General features: G+C 52.5%; 1 protein-coding gene across 1 annotated transcript in view; it reads right to left on the bottom strand.

Annotated features, from left to right (window-relative positions):
* The window catches only part of LOC147123828 (uncharacterized), a 260,646-nt gene extending 239,275 nt beyond the window's left edge, over positions 1–21,371 (bottom strand). Inside the window, 1 exon segment of the mRNA XM_085976267.1 lies at positions 21,078–21,371. Within this exon segment, the coding sequence (XP_085832393.1) occupies positions 21,078–21,205 (128 nt within the window). The 5' untranslated portion in view covers positions 21,206–21,371.
* Positions 21,372–26,376: the final 5,005 nt, after the last annotated feature.

The following is a 26,376-nucleotide window of genomic DNA, read 5'->3' as shown; positions in this document are numbered from 1 at the left end:
ACATTACCAGCACACCCCAACACTACCAGCACATCCCAACATTAACAGCATACACCAACACTACCAGCACACACCAACACTACCAGCGCACAGCATCATTACCAGCACACCCCAACACTACCAGCATATCCCAACATTACCAGCACAGCCGGACATTACCAGCACACCGCAACATCACCAGCACAACCCAACATCACCAGGATACCCCAACATAACCAGCACATCCCCAACATTACCAGCACACCCGAACATTACCAGCACAACCCAACATAACCAGCACATCCCCAACACTACCAGCACACCCCAACATTACCAGCACAACCCAACATTACCAGCATACCCCAACATTACCAGCATACCCCAACATATCCAGCACATCGCCAACCTTACCAGCACACCCCAACATTACCAGCACACCCCAACATTACCAGCACACCCCAACATTACCAGCACACCCCAACATTACCAGCACACCCCAACATTACCAGCACACCCCAACATTACCAGCACACCCCAACATTACCAGCACACCCCAACATTACCAGCACACCCCAACACTACCAGCACACACCAACATTACCAGCACACCCCAACACTACCAGCACACACCGACACTACCGGCACACCCCAACATTACCAGTACACCAACACTACCAGCACACCCCAACATTAACAGCACCCCCCCCCAAAACTACCAGCACACCCCAAAACTACCAGCACGCCGCAACATTACCAGCACACCCTACCACTACCAGCACACACCAATACTACCAGCACACCCCAACATTAACAGCACACCAACACTACCAGCACACCCCAACATTACCAGCACACCCCCAACACTACCAGCACAACCCAACACTAGCAGCACACCCAAACACTGCCAGCACACCCCAACATTACCAGCACACCCCAAAACTACCAGCGCACACCAACACTACCAACGCACACCAACACTACCAGCGCACACCAACACTACCAGCGCACACCAACATAACAGCACACACCAACACTACCAGCACACCCGAACATTACCAGCACACCACAACATTACCAGCACACCCCAACATTACCAGCATACACCAACATAACCAGCACATCCCCAACATTACCAGCACACCCCAACATTACCAGCACAACCCAACATAACCAGCACATCCCCAACAATGCCAGCACACCCCAACATTACCAGCACAACCCAACATTACCAGCACATCCCAACATTACCAGCATACCCCAACATATCCAGCACATCCCCAACATTACCAGCACACCCCAACAGTACCAGCACACTCCAACATAACCAGCACACCCCAACATTACCAGCACAACCCAATATTACCTGCACATCCCAACATAACCAGCAGATCCCCAACACTACCAGCACACCCCAACACTACCAGCACACACCAACATTACCAGCATACCTCAACATTACCAGCACACCCCAACACTACCAGCGCACCCCAACATTACCAGCACAACCCAACATTACCAGCCCCCACCAACATTACCAGCACACCCCAACACTACCAGCACACCCCAACACTACCAGCACACCCCAACACAACCAGCACACCACAACACTACCAGCACACCCCAACACTAGCAGCACACTCCAACACTACCAGCACATCCCAACACTACCAGCACACCCCAAAACTACCAGCACACGCCAACACTACCAGCAGACACCCACCACTACCAGCAGACACCAACACTACCAGCACACACCAACATTACCAGCACACCAACACTACCAGCACACCCCAACATTAAGCACAACCCCAACACTACCAGCACACCCCAACACTAGCAGCACACCCAAACACTGCCAGCACACCCCAACATTACCAGCACACCCCAACATTACCAGCACTCCCCCAACACTACCAGCACACCCCAACACTACCAGCACACCCCAACACTACCAGCACACCGCAATACTACCAGCACACACCAACACTACTAGCACACTCCAACATTACCAGCAGACACCCGCCACTACCAGCACACACCAACACTACCAGCACACCCCAACATTACCAGCACACCAACACTACCAGCACACCCCAACATTACCAGCACACCCCCAACACGACCAGCACTCCCCAACACTAGCAGCACACCCAAACACTGCCAGCACACCCCAACATTACCAGCACACCCCAACATTACCAGCACACCCCAACATTCCCAGCGCACCCCCAACATTACCAGCACACCCCAACACTACCAGCACACCCCAACACTGCCAGCACACCACAATGCAACCAGCACACAGCAACACTACCAGCACACCCAAAACTACCAGCACACCCCAACATTACCAGCACACCCCAACACTACCAGCACACCCCAAAACTAGCAGCACTCCCCAACACTACCAGCACACCGCAACACTACCAGCGCACACCAACACTACCAGCGCACACCAACACTACCAGCGCACACCAACATTAACAGCACACACCAACACTACCAGCACACACCAACATACCAGCACACCACAACACTGCCAGTGCACACCAACACTACCAGCGCACACCAGCATTAACAGCACACACCAACACTACCAGCGCACACCAACATACCAGCACACCACAACACTGCCAGCACAACCCAACATTACCAGCATACCCCAACAAAACCAGTACATCCCCAACATTATCAGCACACCCCAACATTACCAGCACAACCCAACATATCCAGCACATCCCCAACACTACCAGCACACACCAACACTACCAGCACACCCCAACATTACCAGCATACCCCAACATTACCAGCACACCCCAACACTACCAGCACATCACAACATTACCAGCACACCCCAACATTACCAGCCCACACCCACCACTACCAGCACACTCCAACACTACCAGCACACACCAACATTACCAGCACACACCAACACTACCAGCACACCCCAACATTACCAGCACACCCCCAACACTAGCAGCACACCCAAACACTGCCAGCACACCCCAACATTACCAGCACACCCCCAACACTACCAGCACACCCCAACACTAGCAGCACACCCAAACACTGCCAGCACACCCCAACATTACCAGCATACCCCAACATTACCAGCACTCCCCCAACATTACCAGCACTCCCCCAACATTACCAGCACACCCCAACACTACCAGCACACCCCAACATTACCAGCACACCCCAACACTACCAGCACACCCCAACACTACCAGCACACACCAACACTACCAGCACACACCAACACTACCAGCACACCCCAACATTACCAGCAGACACCCACCACTACCAGCACACACCAACACAACCAGCACACCCCAACACTACCAGCACACCCCAACATTACCAGCACACCCCAACACTAGCAGCACACCCAAACACTGCCAGCACACCCCAACATTACCAGCACACCCCAACATTACCAGCACACCCCAACATTACCAGCGCACCCCCAACCTTAACAGCACATCCCAACACTACCAGCACACCCCAACACTACCAGCACACCCCAACATTACCAGCAGACACCCACCACTAACAGCACACAGCAACACTACCAGCACACCCCAACATTACCAGCACACCAACACTACCAGCACACCCCCAACACTACCAGCACACCCCAACGCCAGCAGCACACCACAACACTTCGAGCACACCCCAACACTGCCAGCACACCACAACGCAACCAGCACACAGCAACACTACCAGCACACCCACCACTACTAGCACACCCCAACATTACCAGCACACCCCAACACTACCAGCACACACCAACACTACCAACGCACACCAACACTACCAGCGCACACCAACATTAACAGCACACACCAACACTACCAGCACACCCCAACACAACCAGCACACCCCAACACTACCAGCACACCCCAAAATTACCAACACACCCCAAAACTACCAGCACACCCCAACTCTACCAGCACACCCCAACACTACCAGCACACCCCAACATTACCAGCACACCCCAACACTGCCAGCACACCCAAAACTCCCAGCACCCCCCCAACATTACCAGCACTCCCCAACACTACCAGCACATCCCAACATTACCAGCACACACCAACACTACCAGCGCACACCATCATTACCAGCACACCCCAACACTACCAGCATATTCCAACATTACCAGCACAGCCGGACATTACCAGCACACCGCAACATTACCAGCACACCCCAACATCACCAGGATACCCCAACATTACCAGCACATCCCCAACATTACCAGCACACCCGAACATTACCAGCACAACCCAACATAACCAGCACATCCCCAACACTACCAGCACACCCCAACATTACCAGCACAACCCAACATTACCAGCACACCCCAACATTACCAGCATACCCCAACATATCCAGCACATCGCCAACCTTACCAGCACACCCCAACATTACCAGCACACCCCAACATAACCAGCACACCCCAACATTACCAGCACAACCCAACATTTCCAGCACAACCCAACATAACCAGCACATCCCCAACACTACCAGCACACCCCAACACCACCAGCACACCCCAACATTACCAACATACCCCAAAATAACAGCACACCCCAACACTACCAGCACATCCCCAACACTGCCAGCACACCCCAACATTACCAGCAGCCCCAACATTACCAGCACACCCCAACATTACCAGCACACCCAAACACAACCAGCACACCCCAACACTACCAGCACACCCCAACATTACCAGCGCACCCCAACACTGCCAGCACACCCCAACACTACCAGCACACCCCAACACTGCCAGCACACCCCAACACTGCCAGCACACCCCAAACCTACCAGCACACCCAACATTGCCAGCACACCTCAACACAACTAGCACACAACAGTACCAGCATACCTCAACACTGCCAGCACACCCCAAAATTACCAGCACACCCTAACACTACCAGCACCCCCCAACACTACCAGCACCCTCAACACTACCAGCACACCCCAACACTGCCAGCACATCCCAACACTACCAGCTCACCCAACATTACCAGGACACCCCAACATTACCAGCACACCCCAACACTGCCAGCAGCCCCCCAACATTACCAGCACACCCCCAACATTTCCAGCACACACCCAACACTGCCAGCACACACCAACATTACCAGGACACCCCAACATTACCAGCACACCCCAACACTGCCAGCACACCCCAACATTACCAGCACACACCCAACACTGCCAGCACACACCAACATTACCAGGATACCCCAAATTTACCAGCACACCCCAACACTGCCAGCACACCTCAACATTACCAGCACACCCCAACATTACCAGTACACCCCAACACTACCAGCACACCCCAACACTACCAGCACTCCCAACATTACACGGTGGCATAGTGGTTAGCACTGTTGCCTCACAGCGCCAGGGACCCGGGTTCAAATCTGGCCTCGGGCGACTGTCTGTGTGGAGTTTGCACATTCTCCCTGTGTCTGCGTGGGTTGCCTCCGGGTGCTCCGGTTTCCTCCCACAGTCCAAAGATGTGCAGGTTAGGTTGATTTGACTATGATAAATTGACCCTTAGTGTTAGGGGATTAAATACATGGGGTTACGGGGATAGGGTGGGATATGTGTCGGTGCAGGCTCGATGGGCCGAAATGGCCTCTATCTGCACTGTAGATTCTGTGATTACCAGCACAACCCAACACGACCAGCACACCCCAACACTACCAGCACACACCAACATTACCAGCACACACCAACACTACCAGCACACACCAACATTACCAGCAGACACCAACATTACCAGCACACCCCAACATTACCAGCACACCCCAACACTACCAGCACACACCAACACTACCAGCACACACCAACACTACCAGCACAAACCAACACTACCAGCACACTCCAACATTACCAGCATCCCCAACATTACCAGCAGACCCCAACACCGCCAGCACACCCCAACATTACCAGCACAAACCTACACTGCCAGTGGACCCCACTATCATCTTGTATCTGTTGACCCTGGTTTTGGTGGAGGGGGTACACCTGAGTAGACCTTGGGGTCTGTCAAAGTGCTGAGAAACATAGAAACATAGAAGATAGGAGCAGGAGTAGGCCATTTGGCCCTTCGAGCCTGCTCCGCCATTCAATGAGATCTTGGCTGATCATCCAAATTCAGTACCCTGTCCCTGCCTTCTCCCCATATCCCTTGATCCCTTTAGCCTCAAGAAATATATCCAACTCTTTCTTGAATATATTTAATGAACTGGCCTCCACCACCCTCTGTGGCAGAGAATTCCACAGGTTCACCAGTCTCTGGGTGAAGAAACTCCTCCTCATTTCAGTCCTAAATGGCCTTAGATAATGACCCCTGGTTCTGGACTCGCCGGCCATCAGAAACATCCTTTCTGCATCTAGTCTGTCCAGACCTGACAGAATTTTATAGGTTTCGATGAGATCCCCTCTCAATCTTCTAAACTCCAGTGAGTATAAGCCCAATCGACACAATCTCTCCTCGTACATCATTCCTGCCATCCCAGGTATCAGCCTGGTGAATCTTCGCTGCACTCCCTCCATGGCAAGAATGTCCTTCCTCAGGTAAGGTGACCAAAACTGCACACACTACTCAAGGTGCGGTCTCACCAAGGCCCTGTACAACTGCAGCAAGACATCCTTGTTCTTGTACTCGAACCCTCTTGCTACGAAGGCCTTCTTAACCGCCTGCTGCACCTGCATGCTTACCTTCAGCGACTGGTGCACAAGAACACCCAGGTCTCTTTGCACTTCCCCTTCTCCCAATCTATTGCCATTCAAATAATAATCTGCCTTCCTGTTTTTGCCACCAAAGTGGATAACCTCACATTTATCCACATTATAGTGCATTTCCCATGTTTCTGCCCAATCACACAACCTGTCCAAATCGTACTGGAATTTCAGGACATCCTCCTCACAGCTTACCCTCCCACCCAGCTTTGTGTCATCTGCAAATTTGGAGATATTACATCCAATTCCCTCGTCCAGATCATTAATATATATTGTTAACAGCTGGGGTCCTAGGAGCGATCCTTGCGGTACCCCACTAGTCACTGCCTGCCACTCGGAAAATGACCCGTTTATTCCAACTCTTTGCTTTCTGTCCGCCAACCAGTTCTCTATCCAAGTCAATACCTTGCCCCCAATCCCATGTGCCTTAATTTTGCACACTAATCTCTTATGTGGGACCTTATCGAAAGCCTTCTGAAAGTCCAAATACACCACATCCACTGGTTCTCCCTTATCTATTTTACCAGTTACATCCTCAAAAAATTCCAATAGATTAGTCAATCATGATTTACCTTTAGTAAATCCATGTTGACTTTGTCCGATCCTGTCACTGCTTTCCAAGTGCTCTGCTATTACATCTTTTATAATAGACTCTAGCATTTTCCCCACTACCGATGTCAGGCTTACCGGTCTATAATTCCCTGCTTTTTCTCTACCACCTTTTTTGAATAGTGGGGTAACATTAGCTACCCTCCAATCCATGGGTACTGTTCCAGAGTCTATCGAGTTCTGGAAGATGACCAGCAATGCATCTACTATTTCTAGGGCCACTTCCTTAAGTACCCTGGGATGTAGACCATCAGGCCCTGGGGATTTATCGGCCTTCAGTCCCATCAATTTTCCTAACACCATTTCCCGACAAATACTGATTTCTTTCAGTTCCTCCCTCTCATTACACCCTATGTTCACCGGCACCTCTGGGAGGTTATTTGTGTCCTCCTTTGTGAAGACAGAACCAAAGTATGTATTTAGTTGGTCTGCCATTTCCTTGTTTCCCATTATAAATTCCCCTGATTCTGACTGTAAGGGACCTACGCTTGACTTCACCAATCTTTTTCTCTTCACATATCTATAAAAGCTTTTACAGTCAGTTTTTGTGTTCCCTGTTAGCTTACTCTCATATTCTATTTTCCCTTTCTTAATTAATCCCTTTGTCCTCCTTTGTTGACTCCTAAACTGCTCCCAATCCTCAGGATTATTGCTTTTTCTAGCCAATTTATATGTCCTCTCCTTGGATCTTATGCTATCCCTAATTTTCCTTGTTAGCCATGGTTGAGTCAGCTTTTTTGTTTTATTTTTATGCCAAACTGGGATGAACAAATTCTGTAGCTCATCCATTCGGTCTTTGAATGTTTGCCATTGCCTATCCACCGTCAACACTTTGAGTGCCATTCCCCAATCAATCCTACCCAACTCGCTCCTCAGACCATCGTAGTTTCCTTTATTTAAATTCAGGACCCTTGTCTCTGAGTCAACTACTTCATTCTCCATCTTAATGAAGAATTCGATCATATTATGATCGCTCCGACCCAAGGGGCCTCGTACAACAAGATTGCTAATTAATCCTTTCTCATTACATAATACCCAGTCCACGATGGCCTGATCTCTGGTTGGTTCCTCGACATATTGGTCCAGGAAACCATCCCGTAAACACTCCAGGAATTCCTCCTCCACAGTATTGTTACTAATTTGGTTGGCCCAATCTATATGTAGATTAATGTCACCCATGATGACTGCTGTGCCCTTATTGCACGCTTCTTTAATTTCCCTTTTAATGCCATCCCCAACCTCCGCCTTACTGTTTGGAGGTCTATATACCACTCCCATTAATGTTTTTTTCCCCTTAGTATTTCTCAATTCTACCGATACAGATGCCACATCATCCGAGCTAATATCCTTCATTGCAATTGTATTAATCCCTTCTTTAACCAGTAATGCTATCCCACCTCCCTTTCCTTTTTGCCTATCTTTCCTGAATATCGAATACCCCTGGATGTTGAGTTCCCAGTCTTGGCCATCCTTGAGCCATGTTTCCGTAATCCCAACCAAATCATATTCATTTACCTCTATTTGCGCAGCCAATTCATCCACCTTATTACAAATGCTCCTCGCATTAAGACACAAAGCCTTCAGGCTTGTTTTTTTAACGCTCTTAGACCTATTAGAATTATTATTTACCGTGGCCACGTTTGATTTAAACCGTTGATTTTTCTGACTGCCACTTTTGTTTTTCTCCTTCCTATCTTTTGCTTTTATCCCTGTTTTCCTTTCCTCTGTCTCCCTGCTCAGGTTCCCAACCCCCTGCCATTTTAGTTTAAACCCCTCCGAACAGTGCTAGCAAACCTCCCCGCAAGAATATTTGTCCCGCTCTGGTTCAGGTGCAACCCGTCCGACTTGTACAAGTCCCACCTTCCCCAGAAGCAGGCCCAGTGATCCAGGAAACTAAAGCCCTCCCTCCTGCACCAACTCTTTAGCCACGCATTCATCTGCTCTATCCTCCTATTCCTATACTCACTAGCACATGGCACCGGGAGTAATCCAGAGATTACAACCTTTGAGGTCCTACTCTTTAATCTGCTACCTAGCTCCCTAAATTCTTGCTGCAGGACCTCATCCCTCTTCCTACCTATGTCGTTGGTCCCAATGTGAACCACGACCTCTGCCTGTTCACCCTCCCCCTTCAGAATGCCCTGAAGCCGTTCAGTGACATCCTTGACCCTGGCACCAGGGAGGCAACAAACCACCTACGGCCACAGAAACGCCTATCTGTTCCCCTTACGATAGAATGCCCTACCACTATTGCTCTCCCACTCTTTTTCCTCCCTTCCTGAGCAGCAGAAGCACCCCTGGTGCCAGGAAGTTGGCTGCTGCCGCCGTCCCCTGGTGAGTCATCCCCCTCAACAGTATCCAAATTGTTATACCTGTTTGAAAGTGGGATGGCCACAGGGGACCCCTGCACTACCTGCCTGCTTCTATTGCTCCGCCTGGTGGTCACCCATTTCCCTTCTGCTTGTGCAGCCCTACCCTGCGGTGTGACCAACTCATCAAGCGTGTAATCCACGACCCTCTCAGCATCGTGAATGCTCCACAGCCCATCCATCCACAGCTCCAGCACCTTCATACGGACCGTTAGTAGCTGCAGCTGGATGCATTTCTGGCACACGTGGTCGTCAGGGACACTGGCAGAGAAAGTTGCCTCAATATTCCTCCTCGCAGCCCTGCACCATCAGCCCTGGTTTCCCCCAAGGATCTATCCTTGGCCCCCTCCTGTTCCTCATCCACATGCTGCCCCTTGGTGACATCATCCGCAGAAATGGGGTAAGCTTCCACATGTACCGTGATGACCCCTATCTCCAGCTCCCTACCACATCTCTTGGACCCTCTCCATTGCCTCTGTGCTGTCAGACTGCCTGCCCGACACCCGGTCTTGGCCAAGCCGCTATTTGCTCCAGGAAGAACGAAGCCATCGCCTTCGGCCCCCATCACCACCTCCCTTCCCGCCCACTGACCCGATTCCCCCTCGTGGTGCCGGCCGTGGCTCAGAGGCTATCACTCTCGCCTCTGAGTCAGAAGGTCGTGGGTTCAAGCCCCACTCCAGGGGGGAAAAATTTGGTTGTGTTGTGCCTTCCGTTAGCGCCCCGCGGCGCTGCGCCTCAGGCGATGACGTCAATACCGTGTGCAACACCCAGCTCGTGCCACGGCTGCAAACTTGGCTGGCGCCCCCGGATCGGCACAAATTAAAGGGCAGGTGCCAGGTGGCCATTTTGTTTGGGCCGCTTGCTAGCACCTGACCCCCTCTGGCCTCCTCTTGAGTGCCGGGCTCTTTTCTTGGCACCCCATTCCCCGGTGATCCAGCAGGGCCCCAGTGGGCGCTGCGCTAGGCCCCGCCCCTTTAGTCAGGGGGGGGCGGCCTGTAGTACCGCGGCGCTACGTGCCGACCCGTGTGGCGCTGCTGCCCGAAGCGCCCCAAGAGGGAGGGGGAGCGCTTCCAGCAGCCCCGCCTCCTGCTTGGGGCGCTAACATTCAACTTCGGATGCGGGGGCGCTAACGTTTTTCAGGGCACCGGTGAAGTTAGCGCCCCAAGGGATTTGAGCACATAACCCAGGCCCGACACTCCCAGCTAAGTACTGAGGGAGCGCCGCACTGTCGGAGGGTCGGTACTGAGGGAGCGCCGCACTGTCGGAGGGGCAGTACTGAGGGAGCGCCGCACTGTCGGAGGGGCAGTACTGAGGGAGCGCCGCACTGTCGGAGGGGCAGTACTGAGGGAGCGCCGCACTGTCGGAGGGGCAGTACTGAGGGAGCGCCGCACTGTCGGAGGGTCGGTACTGAGGGAGCGCCGCACTGTCGGAGGGGCAGTACTGAGGGAGCGCCGCACTGTCGGAGGAGATGCAGTACTGAGGGAGTGCCGCACTGTCGGAGGGGCAGTACTGAGGGAGCGCCGCACTGTCGGAGGGGCAGTACTGAGGGAGTGCCGCACTGTCGGAGGGGCAGTACTGAGGGAGTGCTGCACTCTCAGAGGGGCGGTACTGAGGGAGCGCTGCACTGTCGGAGGGGCAGTACTGAGGGAGCGCTGCACTCTCAGAGGGGCGGTACTGAGGGAGCGCCGCACTGTCGGAGGAGATGCAGTACTGAGGGAGCGCCGCACTGTCAGAGGAGATGCAGTACTGAGGGAGCGCCGCACTGTCAGAGGGGCAGTACTGAGGGAGCGCCGCACTGTCAGAGGGGCAGTACTGAGGGAGTGCTGCACTGTCAGCGGGGCAGTACTGAGGGAGCGCCGCACTGTCGGAGGGGCAGTACTGATGGAGCGCCGCACTGTCGGAGGGGCAGTGCTGAGGGAGCGCTGCACTGTCGGAGGGGCAGTACTGAGGGAGCGCTGCACTGTCGGAGGGGCAGTACTGAGGGAGCGCTGCACTGTCGGAGGGTCGGTACTGAGGGAGCGCCGCACTGTCGGAGGGATGGTACTGAGGGAGTGCCACGCTGTTGGGGGGTCGGTACTGAGGGAGCGCCGCACTGTTGGAGGGAAGGTACTGAGGGAGTGCCGCACTGTCGGAGGGTCGGTACTGAGGGAGTGCCGCACTGTCGGAGATGCGGTACTGAGGGAGCGCCACAGTGTCGGGGGGTCGGTACTGAGGGAGTGCCGCACTGTCGGAGGGACGGTACTGAGGGAGTGCCACACTGTCGGAGGGGCAGTACTGAGGGAGCGCTGCACTGTCGGAGGGGCGGTACTGAGGGAGCGCCGCACTGTCGGAGGGGCAGTACTGAGGGAGCGCCGCAGTGTCGGAAGGGCCGTCTTTCGGATGAGACATTAAACCAAGACCCCCGTCTGCTCAGGATGGTGTGACTAGAAGTGAGGCAGGTACGGGGATCCAGGAGGTAGTGTTGGAGGAGCCGCAGCCCTTGCACTTGTCCAACAGGTTCGAGGCTCTTACTCCCTGTGAGGATGGGAACAGGGACTGCGGGGAGGATGAGCAACCTGGTCACAGCACCGTGGAGCAGGGGGCCATTCAAGTGGGGGGAGTTAAAAGAAATGTTGTAGTGGTAGGAGATAGTATCGTTCGGGGATAGATAGAGTTCTTTGCAGCTGAGAGCGAGAGTCCCGAAGGCTGTGTTGCCTGCCCGGTGCCAAGGTTAAGGACATCTTGGAGTGGGAGGGGGAGGATCCAGTTGTCATGGTCCATGTTGGTACCAACGACATAGAGAGGACAAGGAAGGAGGTTCTGCTGAGGGAGTTTGAGCAGCTAGGGGCCAAATTAAAAAGCAGAACCACAAGGGTAATAATCTCTGGATTATTGCCTGAGCCACGAGCGAATTTGGCTAGGACAAATAAAATTAGAGAGTTAAATGCGTGGCTCAAAGACTGGTGTGGGAGAAATGGGTTTTGCTTCCTGGGACACTGGCACCAGTACTGGGGCAGGAGGGAGCTGTTCCGTTGGGACGGGCTTCACTTGGCCAGTGCTGGGACTAGAGTCCTGGCGGATCATATAACTAGGGCTGCAGAGAGGGCTTTAAACTAACTAGTTGGGGGAAGGTTCCTAGAGAGCAAATAATAAAAATGACAACAGAGAAGGTCATAGACTTAAGTAGCAGTGAGGAAAATAAAAACCAGAGCGTGTCAGGAAGGGGCAGAAGGTATGGAGTAAAAGGTAAAATAATAAAAAGGGCAAAAGCAGGAACTAAATGTTACAAAACATCTTTGAACGTTCTCTATCTGAATGCACGTAGCATTCATAACAAAATAGACGAGTTAATGGCACAAATAACTACATATGGGTATGATCTTGTGGCCATTACAGAAACATGACTGCAGGGTGACAATGCCTGGGAATTAAACATACCAGGTTATTTAACGATCAGGAAGGACAGGCAGGAAGGAAGGGGAGGTGGGGTGGCTATGTTAATAAAGGAAGGAATCACTGTAATACAGAGAAATGATATTGGGTCAAAAGATCAGGATAATGAAACAGTTTGGGTGGAGGTAAGGAATAATAAGGGGAAAAAAACACTAGTGGGCGTAGTCTATAGGCCTCCGAACAGTGGCAATTCTGTTGGACGGAGTATCAATCAGGAAATAGTTGAGGCTTGTAATAAGGGGACATCTATAATTATGGGGGATTTTAACTATCATATTAATTGGACAAATCAAATTGGGCAGGGCTGCCTTGAGGATGAGTTCATTGAATGTATTAGGGATGGGTTTCTTGAGCAGTATGTAACTGAACCGACCAGGGGGCAAGCAACCTTAGATCTGGTCCTGTGTAACGAGACGGGATTAATTAAAAATGTCCTAGTAAAGGATCCCCTTGGAATGAGTGACCATAACATGGTTGAATTCCATATTCAATTAGAGGGTGAGAAGGTTGGATCTCAAACAAGCGTGCTAAGCTTGAATAAAGGAGACTATGAAGGTATGAGAGCGGAATTGAGTAGAGTGGATTGGGAAAATAGATTAAAGGGTAAGACGATACATGATCAGTGGTGTACATTTAAGGAGTTATTTTACAACTTCCAAAAAAAATATATTCCACTGAGAAGAAAAGGGTGTAAAAGAAAAGACAGCCATCCGTGGCTAAGTAAAGAAATTAAGGATAGTATTCGACTAAAAACAAGGGCATATAAGATAGCCAAATCTAGTGGGAGGATAGAGGATTGGGAAAACTTTAAAAGACAGCAAAAAATAACAAAAAGATTGATTAAGAAAGGGAAGATAGATTATGAAAGTAAATTAGCAAAAAATATAAAAACAGATAGTAAGAGTTTTTATAGTTATATAAAAAGAAAAAGGGTGGCTAAAGTAAATGTTGGTCCCTTAGAGGATGAGACCGGGAAATTAATGGTGGGAAATATGGAGATGGCAAAAACACTGAATGAATATTTTACATCAGTCTTTACAGTAGAAGACACTAAGAATATCCCAACACTGGACAAACAGGGGGCTAAAGGGGGGGAGGAGCTAAACACGATCAAAATCACTAAGGAAGTGGTACTTGGTAAAATAATGGGACTCAAGGCGGATAAATCACCTGGACCTGATGGCTTACATCCGAGGGTCTTGAGGGAAGTGGCGGTAGGGATTGTGGATGCATTGGTAATAATTTTCCAAAACTCCCTGGACTCGGCAAAGGTCCCGGCAGACTGGAAAACTGCTAATGTAACACCCTTATTTAAAAAGGGCAGTAGACAGAAGGCTGGAAACTATAGACTGATTAGCCTAACATCTGTGGTAGGTAAAATTTTGGAGTCCATTATTAAGGAGACAGTAACAGGACATTTGGATAATCATAATTTAACAGGACAAAGTCAGCATGGTTTTATGAAGGGGAAGTCATGTTTGACAAATTTGCTGGAGTTCTTTGAGGAAGTAACGTATAGGGTGGATAAAGGGGAACCAGTGGACGTAGTGTATTTAGACTTCCAAAAGGCATTTTGTTGTGTATGTAATATGTGTGCTACTTTGAACCTATGGACAGGACTGCACTACTTGTAGGGCGTAGTGATACGCAGTACCACTCCTGGCCATAGGGGTATAAATAGTACTGTGGGTACTGATCTCCCCTCAGTTCCCGCCTGTGGGCATGAAGTAAAGACCTACGTATAGTCCCTACCTCCAACCAGTAAAGACCTGTTTGAGTTATACGTTTAAGTCTTTGTGTTAATTGTTCAATACAATACACATACTTAACACATTTGACAAGGTGCCACACAAAAGATTATTGCTTAAGATAAAAAATCATGGGATTGGGGGTAATATTCTGGCATGGATAGAGGATTGGCTATCTAACAGAAGGCAGAGAGTTGGGATAAATGGTTCATTCTCAGACTGGCAATCAGTAACTAGTGGTGTTCCGCAGGGGTCAGTGCTGGGTCCCCAACTCTTTACAATCTATATTAACGATTTGGAGGAGGGGACCGAGTGTAACATATCAAAGTTTGCAGATGATACTAAGATGGGAGGGAAAGTAGTGAGTGAGGAGGACATAAAAAACCTGCAAGGGGACATCGACAGGCTAAGTAAGTGGGCAGAGATTTGGCAGATGGAATACAATACTGGAAAGTGTGAGGTTATGCACTTTGGCAGGAAAAATCGTAGAGCAAGTTATTATCTTAATGGCAAGAAACTGGAAAGTACTGAAGTACAAAGGGATCTGGGGGTCCTGGTGCACGAAACTCAAAAGGTTAGTATGCAGGTGCAGCAAGTGATTAAGAAGGCCAATGGAATGTTGGCTTTCATTGCTAGGGGGATAGAATATAAAAATAGGGAGGTATTGCTTCAGTTGTACAAGGTATTGGTGAGACCGCACCTGGAATACTGCGTACAGTTTTGGTGTCCATACTTAAGAAAGGACATACTTGCTCTCGAGTCAGTACAAAGAAGGTTCACTCGGTTAATTCTGGGGATGAGGGGATGGACATATGAGGAGAGGTTGAGTAGATTGGGACTCTACTCATTGGAGTTCAGAAGAATGAGAGGCGATCTTATTGAAACATATAAGATTGTGAAGGGGTTGGATCGGGTGGATGCGGGGAAGATGTTCCCGATGATGGGTGAAACTAGAACTAGGGGGCATAGTCTTAGAATAAGGGGCTGCTCTTTCAAAACTGAGATGAGGAGGAACTACTTCACTCAGGGGGTGGTAGGCCCATGGAATATGCTACCCCAAAAAGCTGTAGAAGCTACATCATTACATAAATTTAAAACAGAAATAGACAGTTTCCTAGAAGTAAAGGGAATTAAGGGTTACGGGGAGCGGGCAGGAATTTGGACATGAGTCTAGGTTCGGATCGGTCATGGCCCTGTGGGTAGCGGAGCGGGCCCAGGGGCCGTGTAGCCTGATCCTACTCCTATTTTGTGTGTCTAATTCTGTTAGATTCAGGAGATGGTTCTGTGATAGTGGATTGGCGGTTAGGATCAGATCAGCCATGATCTTATTGAATGGCGGAGCAGGCTCGAGGGTCCGATTGGCCTACTCCTACTTCTTATGTTCTTATGTTCTTATGCTCTCTCAGGCAGACATGAAAGATCCCACAGCCACTATTTCGAAGAAGAGCAGGGGGAGTTCTCCCCGGTGTCCTGGGGCCAATATTTATCCCTCAATCAACATCACTACAACAGATCATCTGGTCATTTATCACATTGCTGTTTGTGGGATCTTGCTGTGTGCAAATTGGCTGCCGCGTTTCCCACATTACAACACTTCAAAAGTACTTCATTGTCTGTGACATGCTGAGGTTGTGAAAGGCGCTATAGAAATGCCATTTCTTTCTTTCCCTGCCCTCCTTCTCCGACTGAACCAGACCGCTTGTGACCTCGTTGTCCTATTTGACCTCAAGGTGAGCTGCCATCCATGTTGTGAGGTATTGCCTCAATCTAATGTGTTGCTTAAAGTTTTCTGGGAAAGGTTTTGAAAGCTTGTTTTCTGTATCTCCTGTAACGAGATGGTTTTACCCTCCTGCAGTACTGTATGAAAGTTGTCTTTCTGTACTGTTAGACTAAATTGACAAAAAAAAGTGCCAAATGTGATGTAAGAGACAGCCCTGGAGGGGAACAGCTTGTCAGACAAGACCTTGATAAAAACTGTGAGAGCATGAGAAAGTCTGACCGAGGGACGAGCCGCTCGGGAATGTTTGGGCCAGTTTCAGCTGTATTGTGGGAACTGCGATAAGCAGGCCATAAACACTTGCTCGAAGACAAGATCAGAGAACGGATTTTATTACACGGATATATGATTGCATTATAAATGAACAGAAACAAAACAGGATGATACTGAATTCTCCCTGAAATCGTAGGCAAGGGTTGGTAAAAAGAGAGAACACTCTAGACTGAAAATTTCCACCTCCGTAACATCATAGGAACATAAGAACTAGGAGCAGGTGGAGGCCATTCGGCCCCTCGAGCCTGTTACACAGGAACAGGAGGAGGCCATTCGGCCCCTCGAGCCTGTTACACAGGAACAGGAGTCGGCCATTCGGCCCCTCGAGCCTGTTACACAGGAACAGGAGGAGGCCATTCATCCCCTCGAGCCCGTTACACAGGAACAGGAGGAGGCCATTCAGCCCCTCGAGTCTGTTACACAGGAACAGGAGGAGGCCATTCATCCCCTCGAGCCTGTTACACAGGAACAGGAGGAGGCCATTCAGCCCCTCGAGCCTGTTACACAGGAACAGGAGGAGGCCATTCAGCTCCTCGAGCCTGTTACACAGGAACAGGAGGAGGCCATTCAGCCCCTCGAGCCTGTTACACAGGAACAGGAGGAGGCCATTCAGCCCCTCGAGCCTGTTACACAAGAACAGGAGGAGGCCATTCATCCCCTCGAGCCCGTTACACAGGAACAGGAGGAGGCCATTCAGCCCCTCGAGTCTGTTACACAGGAACAGGAGGAGGCCATTCAGCCCCTCGAGCCTGTTACACAGGAACAGGAGGAGGCCATTCAGCCCCTCGAGCCTGTTACACAGGAACAGGAGGAGGCCATTCAGCCCCTCGAGCCTGTTACACAAGAACAGGAGGAGGCCATTCATCCCCTCGAGCCCGTTACACAGGAACAGGAGGAGGCCATTCAGCCCCTCGAGTCTGTTACACAGGAACAGGAGGAGGCCATTCAGCCCCTCGAGCCTGTTACACAGGAACAGGAAGAGGCCATTCAGCCATTCAGGGAGGGGGAGATGGTGGGGGAGACGTTGGGGGAGGGGTAGACGGAGGGGAAGACAGAGGGGGAGGGGGGTGACGGTGGGGGAGATGGAGGGGGAGGGGAAACGTTGCTCAGTCTGCTCGCTCTGCTGTAGGGCAATGCTCAACATGCGCAAGGTTACAGGAAGGTGACGGGCCAGTTGGTAAACTCTTCCAACACTTCGCACATTCCTTCACCTCTGACCCTCGGGGCTGCCCTGAGGTCGCGGTGAGCAGAGTGACAGGACCTGATGTTACACCTTCCCCGCACCCACACTCGAGTGGATTGTTCCCACTATAATGATATTTACGGGGAGGGAGCGGGGGGAGGGTACAGGAGGAGGGAGCGGGGGGAGGGAGCGGGGTCCCTTAGGACAGACCTGGTGATCGGGAGGGTGGGGGCAGAGATGGGTGGTGGGGTGGGGAATGATCGGGAATGGGGGGTGGGGAGGCCAATCCCTGGTATGTCCAGTGGTAGAAGGCTTCAGACTGACCATCGGGTGAGCCAATATAAACCCGCAGTCTGTAGCTCCTGGCAGAGGGTGAACTAAGGATCCGGCTGCAACCTTCACACTGATCCAACTCACGTCTTCATTCCAAAAACACTGCTTCGGCCTCAACTGGAGTATTGTGTCCAATTCTGGGCTCCGCACTTTAGGAAGGATGTGAAGACCTTAGAGAGGGTGCAGAAAAGATTTACGGGAATGATTCCAGGGATGAGGGAGTTCAGTTACATGGATAGACTGGAGAAGCTGGGGTTCTCCTTGGAGCAGAGAAGGTTGAGAGGAGATTTGATCGAGGTGTTCAAAATCACGAGGGGTCTAGACAGAGTAGAGAGAGAGAAACTGTTCCCATTGGCGGAAGTGTCGAGAACCAGAGGACACAGATTGAAGGTGATTGGCAGAAGAACCAAAGGCGACATGAGGAAAAACTTTTTTACGCAGCGAGTGGTTGGGATCTGGAATGCGCTGCCTGAAAGGGTGGGGGAGGCGGACTCAATCGTGGCTTTCAAAAGGGAATTGGATAAGTACCTGATGGAAAAAATTTACAGGGATACGGGGAAAGGGCGGGGGAGTGGGACTAGCTGAAGTGCTCTTGCAGAGAGCCGGCACGGGCTGGACAGGCCGAATGGCCTCCATCTGTCCTGTAACCATTCTATGATTCAATGATTCTATATCGGAGGTGTTGATGCAGCCTTGTAACGGACCCACAGGATGTCACGCACATGCAATGTTTGAATTGTGTAGCTCGGTTGCGACCATCTGTCCCAATCACTTTGATCAGCCTGTGACTGCAGGCCAGGAGCGGAGTGTCGATGGACACCACGGTCGGTCAGACAATGAGTTGAAACGGGGCTGGACTTACAGCCAAGCAAGTGCGTCTTACAGCAGGACAAACGCAGAACTCCTGCACGTAAAATCCAACCCAGTCACTTACAGCAGCGTGGACCCCCAGCGTGATTGACGGGGAAATGACCCAATCACGCCCACTGATTCTGGCCAGGACTTGCAGTGCCCCTGTATCAGCCCCTGCCTGACGTCTCTCCCCATTCCGAATTCCACTGACTCGAGAAGAGAAACAGGAGCGATGGAAACAGGCTGCCAACTCGCTGTTGCCCATTTCACACTATCGATCCGGTAGAGATCCAGCCCGCTGACATTAATGGCCCCGGACTCAACAGACATTGGCATATTAAGCCACCCATTGTCCCACAGGAACAGGCAGATGGGCCGAATGGCCTCCTTCAAAAAGGCAAATGGAATGTTGGCCTTTATTTCAAGGGGGTTGGAGTATAAAAACAGGGAAGTCCTGCTACAACTGTACAGGGTATTGCTGAGACCACACCTGGAGTACTGCGTACAGTTTTGGTCTCCTTATTTAAGGAAGGATATACTTGCATTGGAGGCAGTTCAGAGACGGTTCACTAGGTTAATTCCGGAGATGAGGGGTTTGACTTATGAGGAAAGGTTGAGCAGGCTGGGCCTATACTCACTGGAATTTAAAAGAATGAGAGGTGATCTTATTGAATCATATAAGATACTGAGGGGGCTCGACAGGGTAGATGCAGAGAGGATGTTTCCCCTCGTGGGGAAATCTAGAACTCGGGGGCACAGTTTCAGAATAAAGGGTCGCCCTTTTAGAACTGAGATGAGGAGGAATTTCTTCTCTGAGGGTCGTAAATCTGTCGAATTCTCTGCCCCAGAGAGCCGTGGAGGCTGGGTCATTAAATACATTTAAAGTGGCGATAGACAAATGTTTGCAAGATAAGGGAGTGAAGTGTTATGGGGAGCGGGCGGGGAAGTGGCTTTGATCCCAAACCCTCACCCCAACCCCTCATCCCAGACCCTCACCCCAACCCCTCATCCCAGACCCTCACCCCAACCCCTCACCCCAACCCCTCAACCCAACCCCTCACCCCAACCCCTCACCCTCACCCCAGACCCTCAACCCAACCCCTCACCCCAGACCCTCACCCCAACCCCTCATCCCAGACCCTCACCCCAACCCCTCACCCCAACCCCTCAACCCAACCCCTCACCCCAGACCCTCACCCCAACCCCTCACCCCAGACCCTCACCCCAACCCCTCACCCCAGACCCTCACCCCAGACCCTCACCCCAACCCCTCATCCCAACCCCTCACCCCAACCCCTCAACCCAACCCCTCACCCCAACCCCTCACCCTCACCCCAGACCCTCAACCCAACCACTCACCCCAACCCCTCATCCCAGACCCTCACCCCAGACCCTCACCCCAACCCCTCATCCCAGACCCTCACCCCAACCCCTCATCCCAGACCCTCAACCCAACCCCTCACCCCAGACCCTCATCCCAGACCCTCACCCCAACCCCTCACCCCAACCCCTCATCCCAGACCCTCACCCCAAACCCTCATCCCAGACCCTCACCCCAGGCCCTAACCCCAAATCCTCACCCCAGCCCACCCCAGCCCCTCATTCAGCTCCCCCCAGAGTTCGAGTTCGCTCTCCCCGGTTGATCTGTCTCTGCAGTGACATTAACTGGGGAGTGGATGGGTCTAAACTGATTTAACTGGCACAGTAAGAGAGAGTGGAAGGTGTCGGGAGCCGGGAGTAATCCTGGACTCTCTCCCTACCTCTGGATGGGATCAGCCAGCAGCACCTGGCAGTGAGGTTTCTTCAACACCTGGCAGTGCGGTTTCTTCAAACCGCTGCCCTCGAGTCCGATCCCCTTGCCCTGAGATTTCTCCTTAACTGGTTCCATCGTCCCAGCGGCGGAACCGACTGGAAATCTTCATGGATCCCCGGTGATTCGCTCGCCGTTCTCCGCCGGGATTCCCCGAGCACAAAGTCCCTGCGAACCCTCCCCTTCCCTCTTCCTGATCTCTGTACCCGGTGAGGTCTGAAATGCCAGCGAGCTCGGAGCTGTAAAGCCGACAGGCGACTGTTAGAACGAGGCTGGATTTCTGAGATCTGTGAGATACCAGGCAACCAGTGAGGGGACGGGGGAGGTGCTCGGGAGACCTTCCCCAGCAGCTGCACTGGGTTTCCCATTCCCCGCCCCCCCCACCCGCTCCCCCCACCTCCCCCACCCCCCCTCCGCCATTCACCAGACAACAGCTGGCCTCCCCCGTCTAACAAACTATTTAAGCTGCTGCAGCAGAGGCTGTGAGGGGTCTCGGTAACCTCAGGGCAGATCCGGACTGGGGGAGGGGGGTAAACGGTCTCAGTATTTCATTCACCGGAGGGGGGGGGGCGGCAGCATTCTCTCCTGAGGGAGATTTCAAAATCATGAGGGTTTTTGATGGAGTAAAGAAGAAGAAACTGTTTCCAGTGGCTAGAGGACACGGATTTAAGGTGATCGTAGAATCGTAGAATCACCGAAATTTACAGCACGGAAGGAGGCCATTCGGCCCATTGTGTCCGTGCCGGCCGAAAAAGAGCTCTCCAGCCGAATCCCACTTTCCAGCTCTTGGTCCGTAGCCCTGTAGGTTACGGCACTTCAAGTGCATATCCAAGTACTTTTTAAATGTGATGAGGGTCTCTGCCAGGCTGAATGGCCCCCTCCCATTCCTGTGTAATAGTCTCGAGGGGCTGAATGGCTCCCTCCTGTTCCTGTGTAAAAGGCTCGAAGGGCTGAATGGCCTCCTCCCGTTCCTGTGTAACAGGACCGAGGGGCTGAATGGCCTCCTCCTGTTCCTGTGTAACAGATTCGAGGGGCTGAATGGCTCCCTCCTGTTCCTGTGTAACAGGCTCGAAGGGCTGAATGGCCTCCTCCCGTTCCTGTGTAATAGAGTCGAGGGGCTGAATGGCCCCCTCCTGTTCCTGTGTAACAGGTTCAAGGGGCTGAATGGCCTCCTCCTGTTCCTGTGTAAAAGGCTCGAAGGGCTGCACGGCCTCCTCCAGCTCCTGTGTAACAGACTCGAGGGGTAGAATGGCCTTCTCCTGTTCCTGTGTAACAGACTCAAGGGGCTGAATGGCCTCCTCATGTTCCTGTGTAACAGACTCGAGGGGCTGAAAGGCCTCCTCCTGTGTAACAGGCTCAAAGGGCAGAATGGCCTCCTTCTATTCCTGTGTAACAGACTCGAGGGGCTGAATGGCCTCCTCCTGTTCCTATGTAACAGGTTCGAGGGGCAGAATGGCCTCCTCCCGTTCCTGTGTAACTGGCTCGAGGGGCTGAATGGCCTCCTCCTGTTCCTGTGTAACAGGCTCGAGGGGCTGAATGGCCCCCTCCTGTGCCTGTGTAACAGGCTCGCGGGGCTGAATGGCCTCCTCCTGTTCCTGTGTAACAGGCTCGAGGGGCTGAATGGTCTCCTCCTGTTCCTGTGTAACAGACTCGAGGGGCTGAATGGCCTCCTCCTGTTCCTGTGTAACAGGCTCGAGGGGCTGAATGGCCCTCTCCTGTTCCTGTGTAACAGGCTTGAGGGGCTGAATGGCCTCCTTCCGTTCGTGTGTAACAGGCTCGAAGGGGTGAATGGCCTCCTCCTGTTCCTATGTAATAGGCTCGAGGGGCTGAATGGCCTCCTCCTGTTCCTGTGTAACAGGCTCGAGGGGCGGAAGGGCCTCTTCCTGTTCCTGTGTAACAGGTCCGAGGGGCTGAATGGCTTCCTCCTGTTCCTGTGTAACAGACACGAGGGCCTGAATGGCCTCCTCCTGTTCCTGTGTAACAGGTTCGAGGGGCTGAATGGCTTCCTCCTGTTCCTGTGTAACAGGCTCGAAGGGCTGAATGGCCTCCTCCCGTTCCTGTTTAACAGGCTCGAAGGGGTGAAAGGCCTTCTCCTGTTCCTATGTAACAGGACCGAGGGGCTGAATGGCCTCCTCCTGTTCCTGTGTAACAGACACGAGAGGCTGAATGGCCTCCTGCTGTTCCTGTGTAACAGACTCAAGGGGCTGAATGGCCTCCTCCTGTTCCTGTGTCACAGACTCGAGGGGCTGAAAGGCCTCCTCCTGTGTAACAGGCTCGAGGGGCTGAATGGCCTCCACCTGTTCCTTTGTAAGAGGCTCGAAGGGGTGAATGGCCTCCTCCTGTTCCTATATAACAGGGTCGAGGGGCTGAATGGCCTCTTCCCGTTCCTGTGTAACAGGCTCGAGGGGCTGAATGGCCTCCTCCCATTCCTGTGTAACTGACTCGAGGGGCTGAATGGCCTCCTCCTGTTCCTGTGTAACAGGCTCGAGGGGCTGAATGGCCTCCTCCTGTTCCTGTGTAACAGACTCGAGGGGCTGAATGGCCTCCTCCTGTTCCTGTGTAACAGGCTCGAGGGGCTGAATGGCCTCCTCCCGTTCCTGTTTAACAGGCTCAAAGGGGTGAATGGCCTTCTCCTGTTCCTATGTAACAGGCTCGAGGGGCTGAATGGCCTCTTCACGTTCTTGTGTAACCGGACCGAGGGGCTGAATGGCCTCCTCCTGTTCCTGTGTAACAGACTCGAGTAGCTGAATGGCCGCCTCCTGTTCCTTTGTAAGAGGCTCGAAGGGGTGAATGTCCTCCTCCTGTTCCTATATAACAGGTTCGAGGGGCTGAATGTCCTCTTCCCGTTCCTGTGTAACAGGCTCGAGGGGCTGAATGGCCTCCTCCCATTCCTGTGTAACTGACACGCGGGGCTGAATGGCCTCCTCCTGTTCCTGTGTAACAGGCTCGAGGGGCTGAATGGCCTCCTCCTGTTCCTGTGTAACAGACTCGAGGGGCTGAATGGCCTCCTCCTGTTCCTGTGTAACAGGCTCGAGGGGCTGAATGGCCTCCTCCTGTTCCTGTTTAACAGGCTCGAAGGGGTGAAGGGCCTCCTCCTGTTCCTGTGTAACAGACTCGAGGGGCTGAATGGCCTCCTCACGTTCCTGTGTAACAGGCTCGAGGGGCTGAATGGCCTCCTCCTGTTCCTGTGTAACAGACTCGATGGGCTGAATGGCCTCCTCCTGTTCCTGTGTAACGGACTCAAGGTGCTGAATGGCCTCCTCCTGTTCCTGTGTAACAGGCTCGAGGGGCTGAATGGCCTCCTCCTGTTCCTATGTAACAAGCTCGAGGGGCTGAATGGCCTCATGTTCCTGTGTAACAGACTCGAGGGGCTGAATGGCCTCCTCCTGTTCCTGTGTAACAGGCTCGAGGGGCTGAATGGCCTCCTCCTGTTCCTATGTAACAGGCTCGAGGGGCTGAATGGCTTCCTCATGTTCCTGTGTAACAGGCTGGCGGGGCTGAATGGCCTCCTCCTGTTCCTGTGTAACAGGCTCAAAGGGCTGAATGGCCTCCTCCTGTTCCTGTGTAACAGGCTCGAGGGGCTGAATGGCCTCCTCCTGTTCTTGTCTAACAGGCTCGAGGGGCTGAATGTCCTCCTCCTGTTCTTGTCTAACAGGCTCGAGGGGCTGAATGGCCTCCTCCTGTTCCTGTGTAACAGACTCGAGGGGCTGAATGGCCTCCTCCTGTTCCTGTGTAACAGGCTCGAGGAGCTGAATGGCCTCCTCCTGTTCCTGTGTAACAGACTCGAGGAGCTGAATGGCCTCCTCCTGTTCCTGTGTAACAGGCTCGAGGGGCTGAATGGCATCCTCCCGTTCCTGTTTAACAGGCTCGAGGGGCTTAATGGCCTCCTCATGTTCCTGTGTAACAGGACCGAGGGGCTGAATGGCCTCTTCCCGTTCCTGTGTAACAGGGTCGAGGGGCTGAATGGCCTCCTCCTGTTCCTGTGTAACAGATTCGAGGGGCTGAATGGCCTCCTCCTGTTCCTGTGTAACGGACTCAAGGTGCTGAATGGCCTCCTCCTGTTCCTGTGTAACAGACTCGAGAGGCTGAATGGCCTCCGCCTGTTCCTGTGTAACAGGCTCGAGGGGCTGAATGGCCTCCTCCTGTTCCTGTTTAACAGGCTCAAAGGGGTGAATGGCCTTCTCCTGTTCCTATGTAACAGGCTCGAGGGGCTGAATGGCATCCTCCCGTTCCTGTTTAACAGGCTCAAAGGGGTGAATGGCCTTCTCCTGTTCCTATGTAACAGGCTCGAGGGGCTGAATGGCCTCCTCATGTTCCTGTGTAACAGACTCAAGGGGCTAAATGGCCTCCTCCTATGACTGTGTAACAGACTCGAGGGGCTGAATGGCCTCCTCCCATTCTTGTCTAACAGGCTCGAGGGGTGAATGGCCTCCTCCTGTTCCTATATAACAGGTTCGAGGGGCTGAATGGCCCCCTCCTGTTCCTGTGTAACAGACTCGAGGAGCTGAATGGCCTCCTCCTGTTCCTGTGTAACAGGTTCGAGGGGTGAATGGCCTCCTCCTGTTCCTATATAACAGGTTTGAGGGGCTGAATGGCCTCCTCCCATTCCTGTGTAACTGACTCGCGGGGCTGCATGGCCTCCTCCTGTTCCTGTGTAACAGGCTCGAGGGGCTGAATGGCCTCCTCCTGTTCCTGTGTAACAGGCTCGAGGGGCTGAATGGCCTCCTCCTGTTCTTGTTTAACAGGCTCAAAGGGGTGAATGGCCTTCTCCTGTTCCTATCTAACAGGCTCGAGGGGCTGAATGTCCTCCTCCTGTTCTTGTCTAACAGGCTCGAGGGGCTGAATGGCCCCCTCCTGTTCCTGTGTAACAGGCTCGAGGGGCTGAATGGCCTCCTCCTGTTCCTGTGTAACAGGCTCGAGGGGCTGAATGTCCTCCTCCTGTTCTTGTCTAACAGGCTCGAGGGGCTGAATGGCCTCCTCCCGTTCCTGTGTAACAGGCTCGAGGGGCTGAATGGCCCCCTCCTGTTCCTGTGTAACAGGCTCGCGGGGCTGAATGGCCTCCTCCTGTTCCTGTGTAACAGGCTCGAGGGGCTGAATGGCCTCCTCCTGTTCCTGTGTAACAGGCTCGAGGGGCTGAATGGCATCCTCCCATTCCTGTTTAACAGGCTCAAAGGGCTGAATGGCCTCCTCCCGTTCCTGTGTAACTGGCTCGAAGGGCTGAATGGCCTCCTCCTGTTCCTGTGTAACAG

This window comes from Somniosus microcephalus, chromosome 2, assembly GCF_052327205.1.
Source record: "Somniosus microcephalus isolate GS21.2 chromosome 2, FLI_Smic_1.0, whole genome shotgun sequence".
Lineage (NCBI taxonomy): Eukaryota > Metazoa > Chordata > Chondrichthyes > Squaliformes > Somniosidae > Somniosus > Somniosus microcephalus.
The sequence above is the reverse complement of the archived record's forward strand: the minus strand, read 5'-3'. Positions and strand labels throughout refer to the sequence as shown.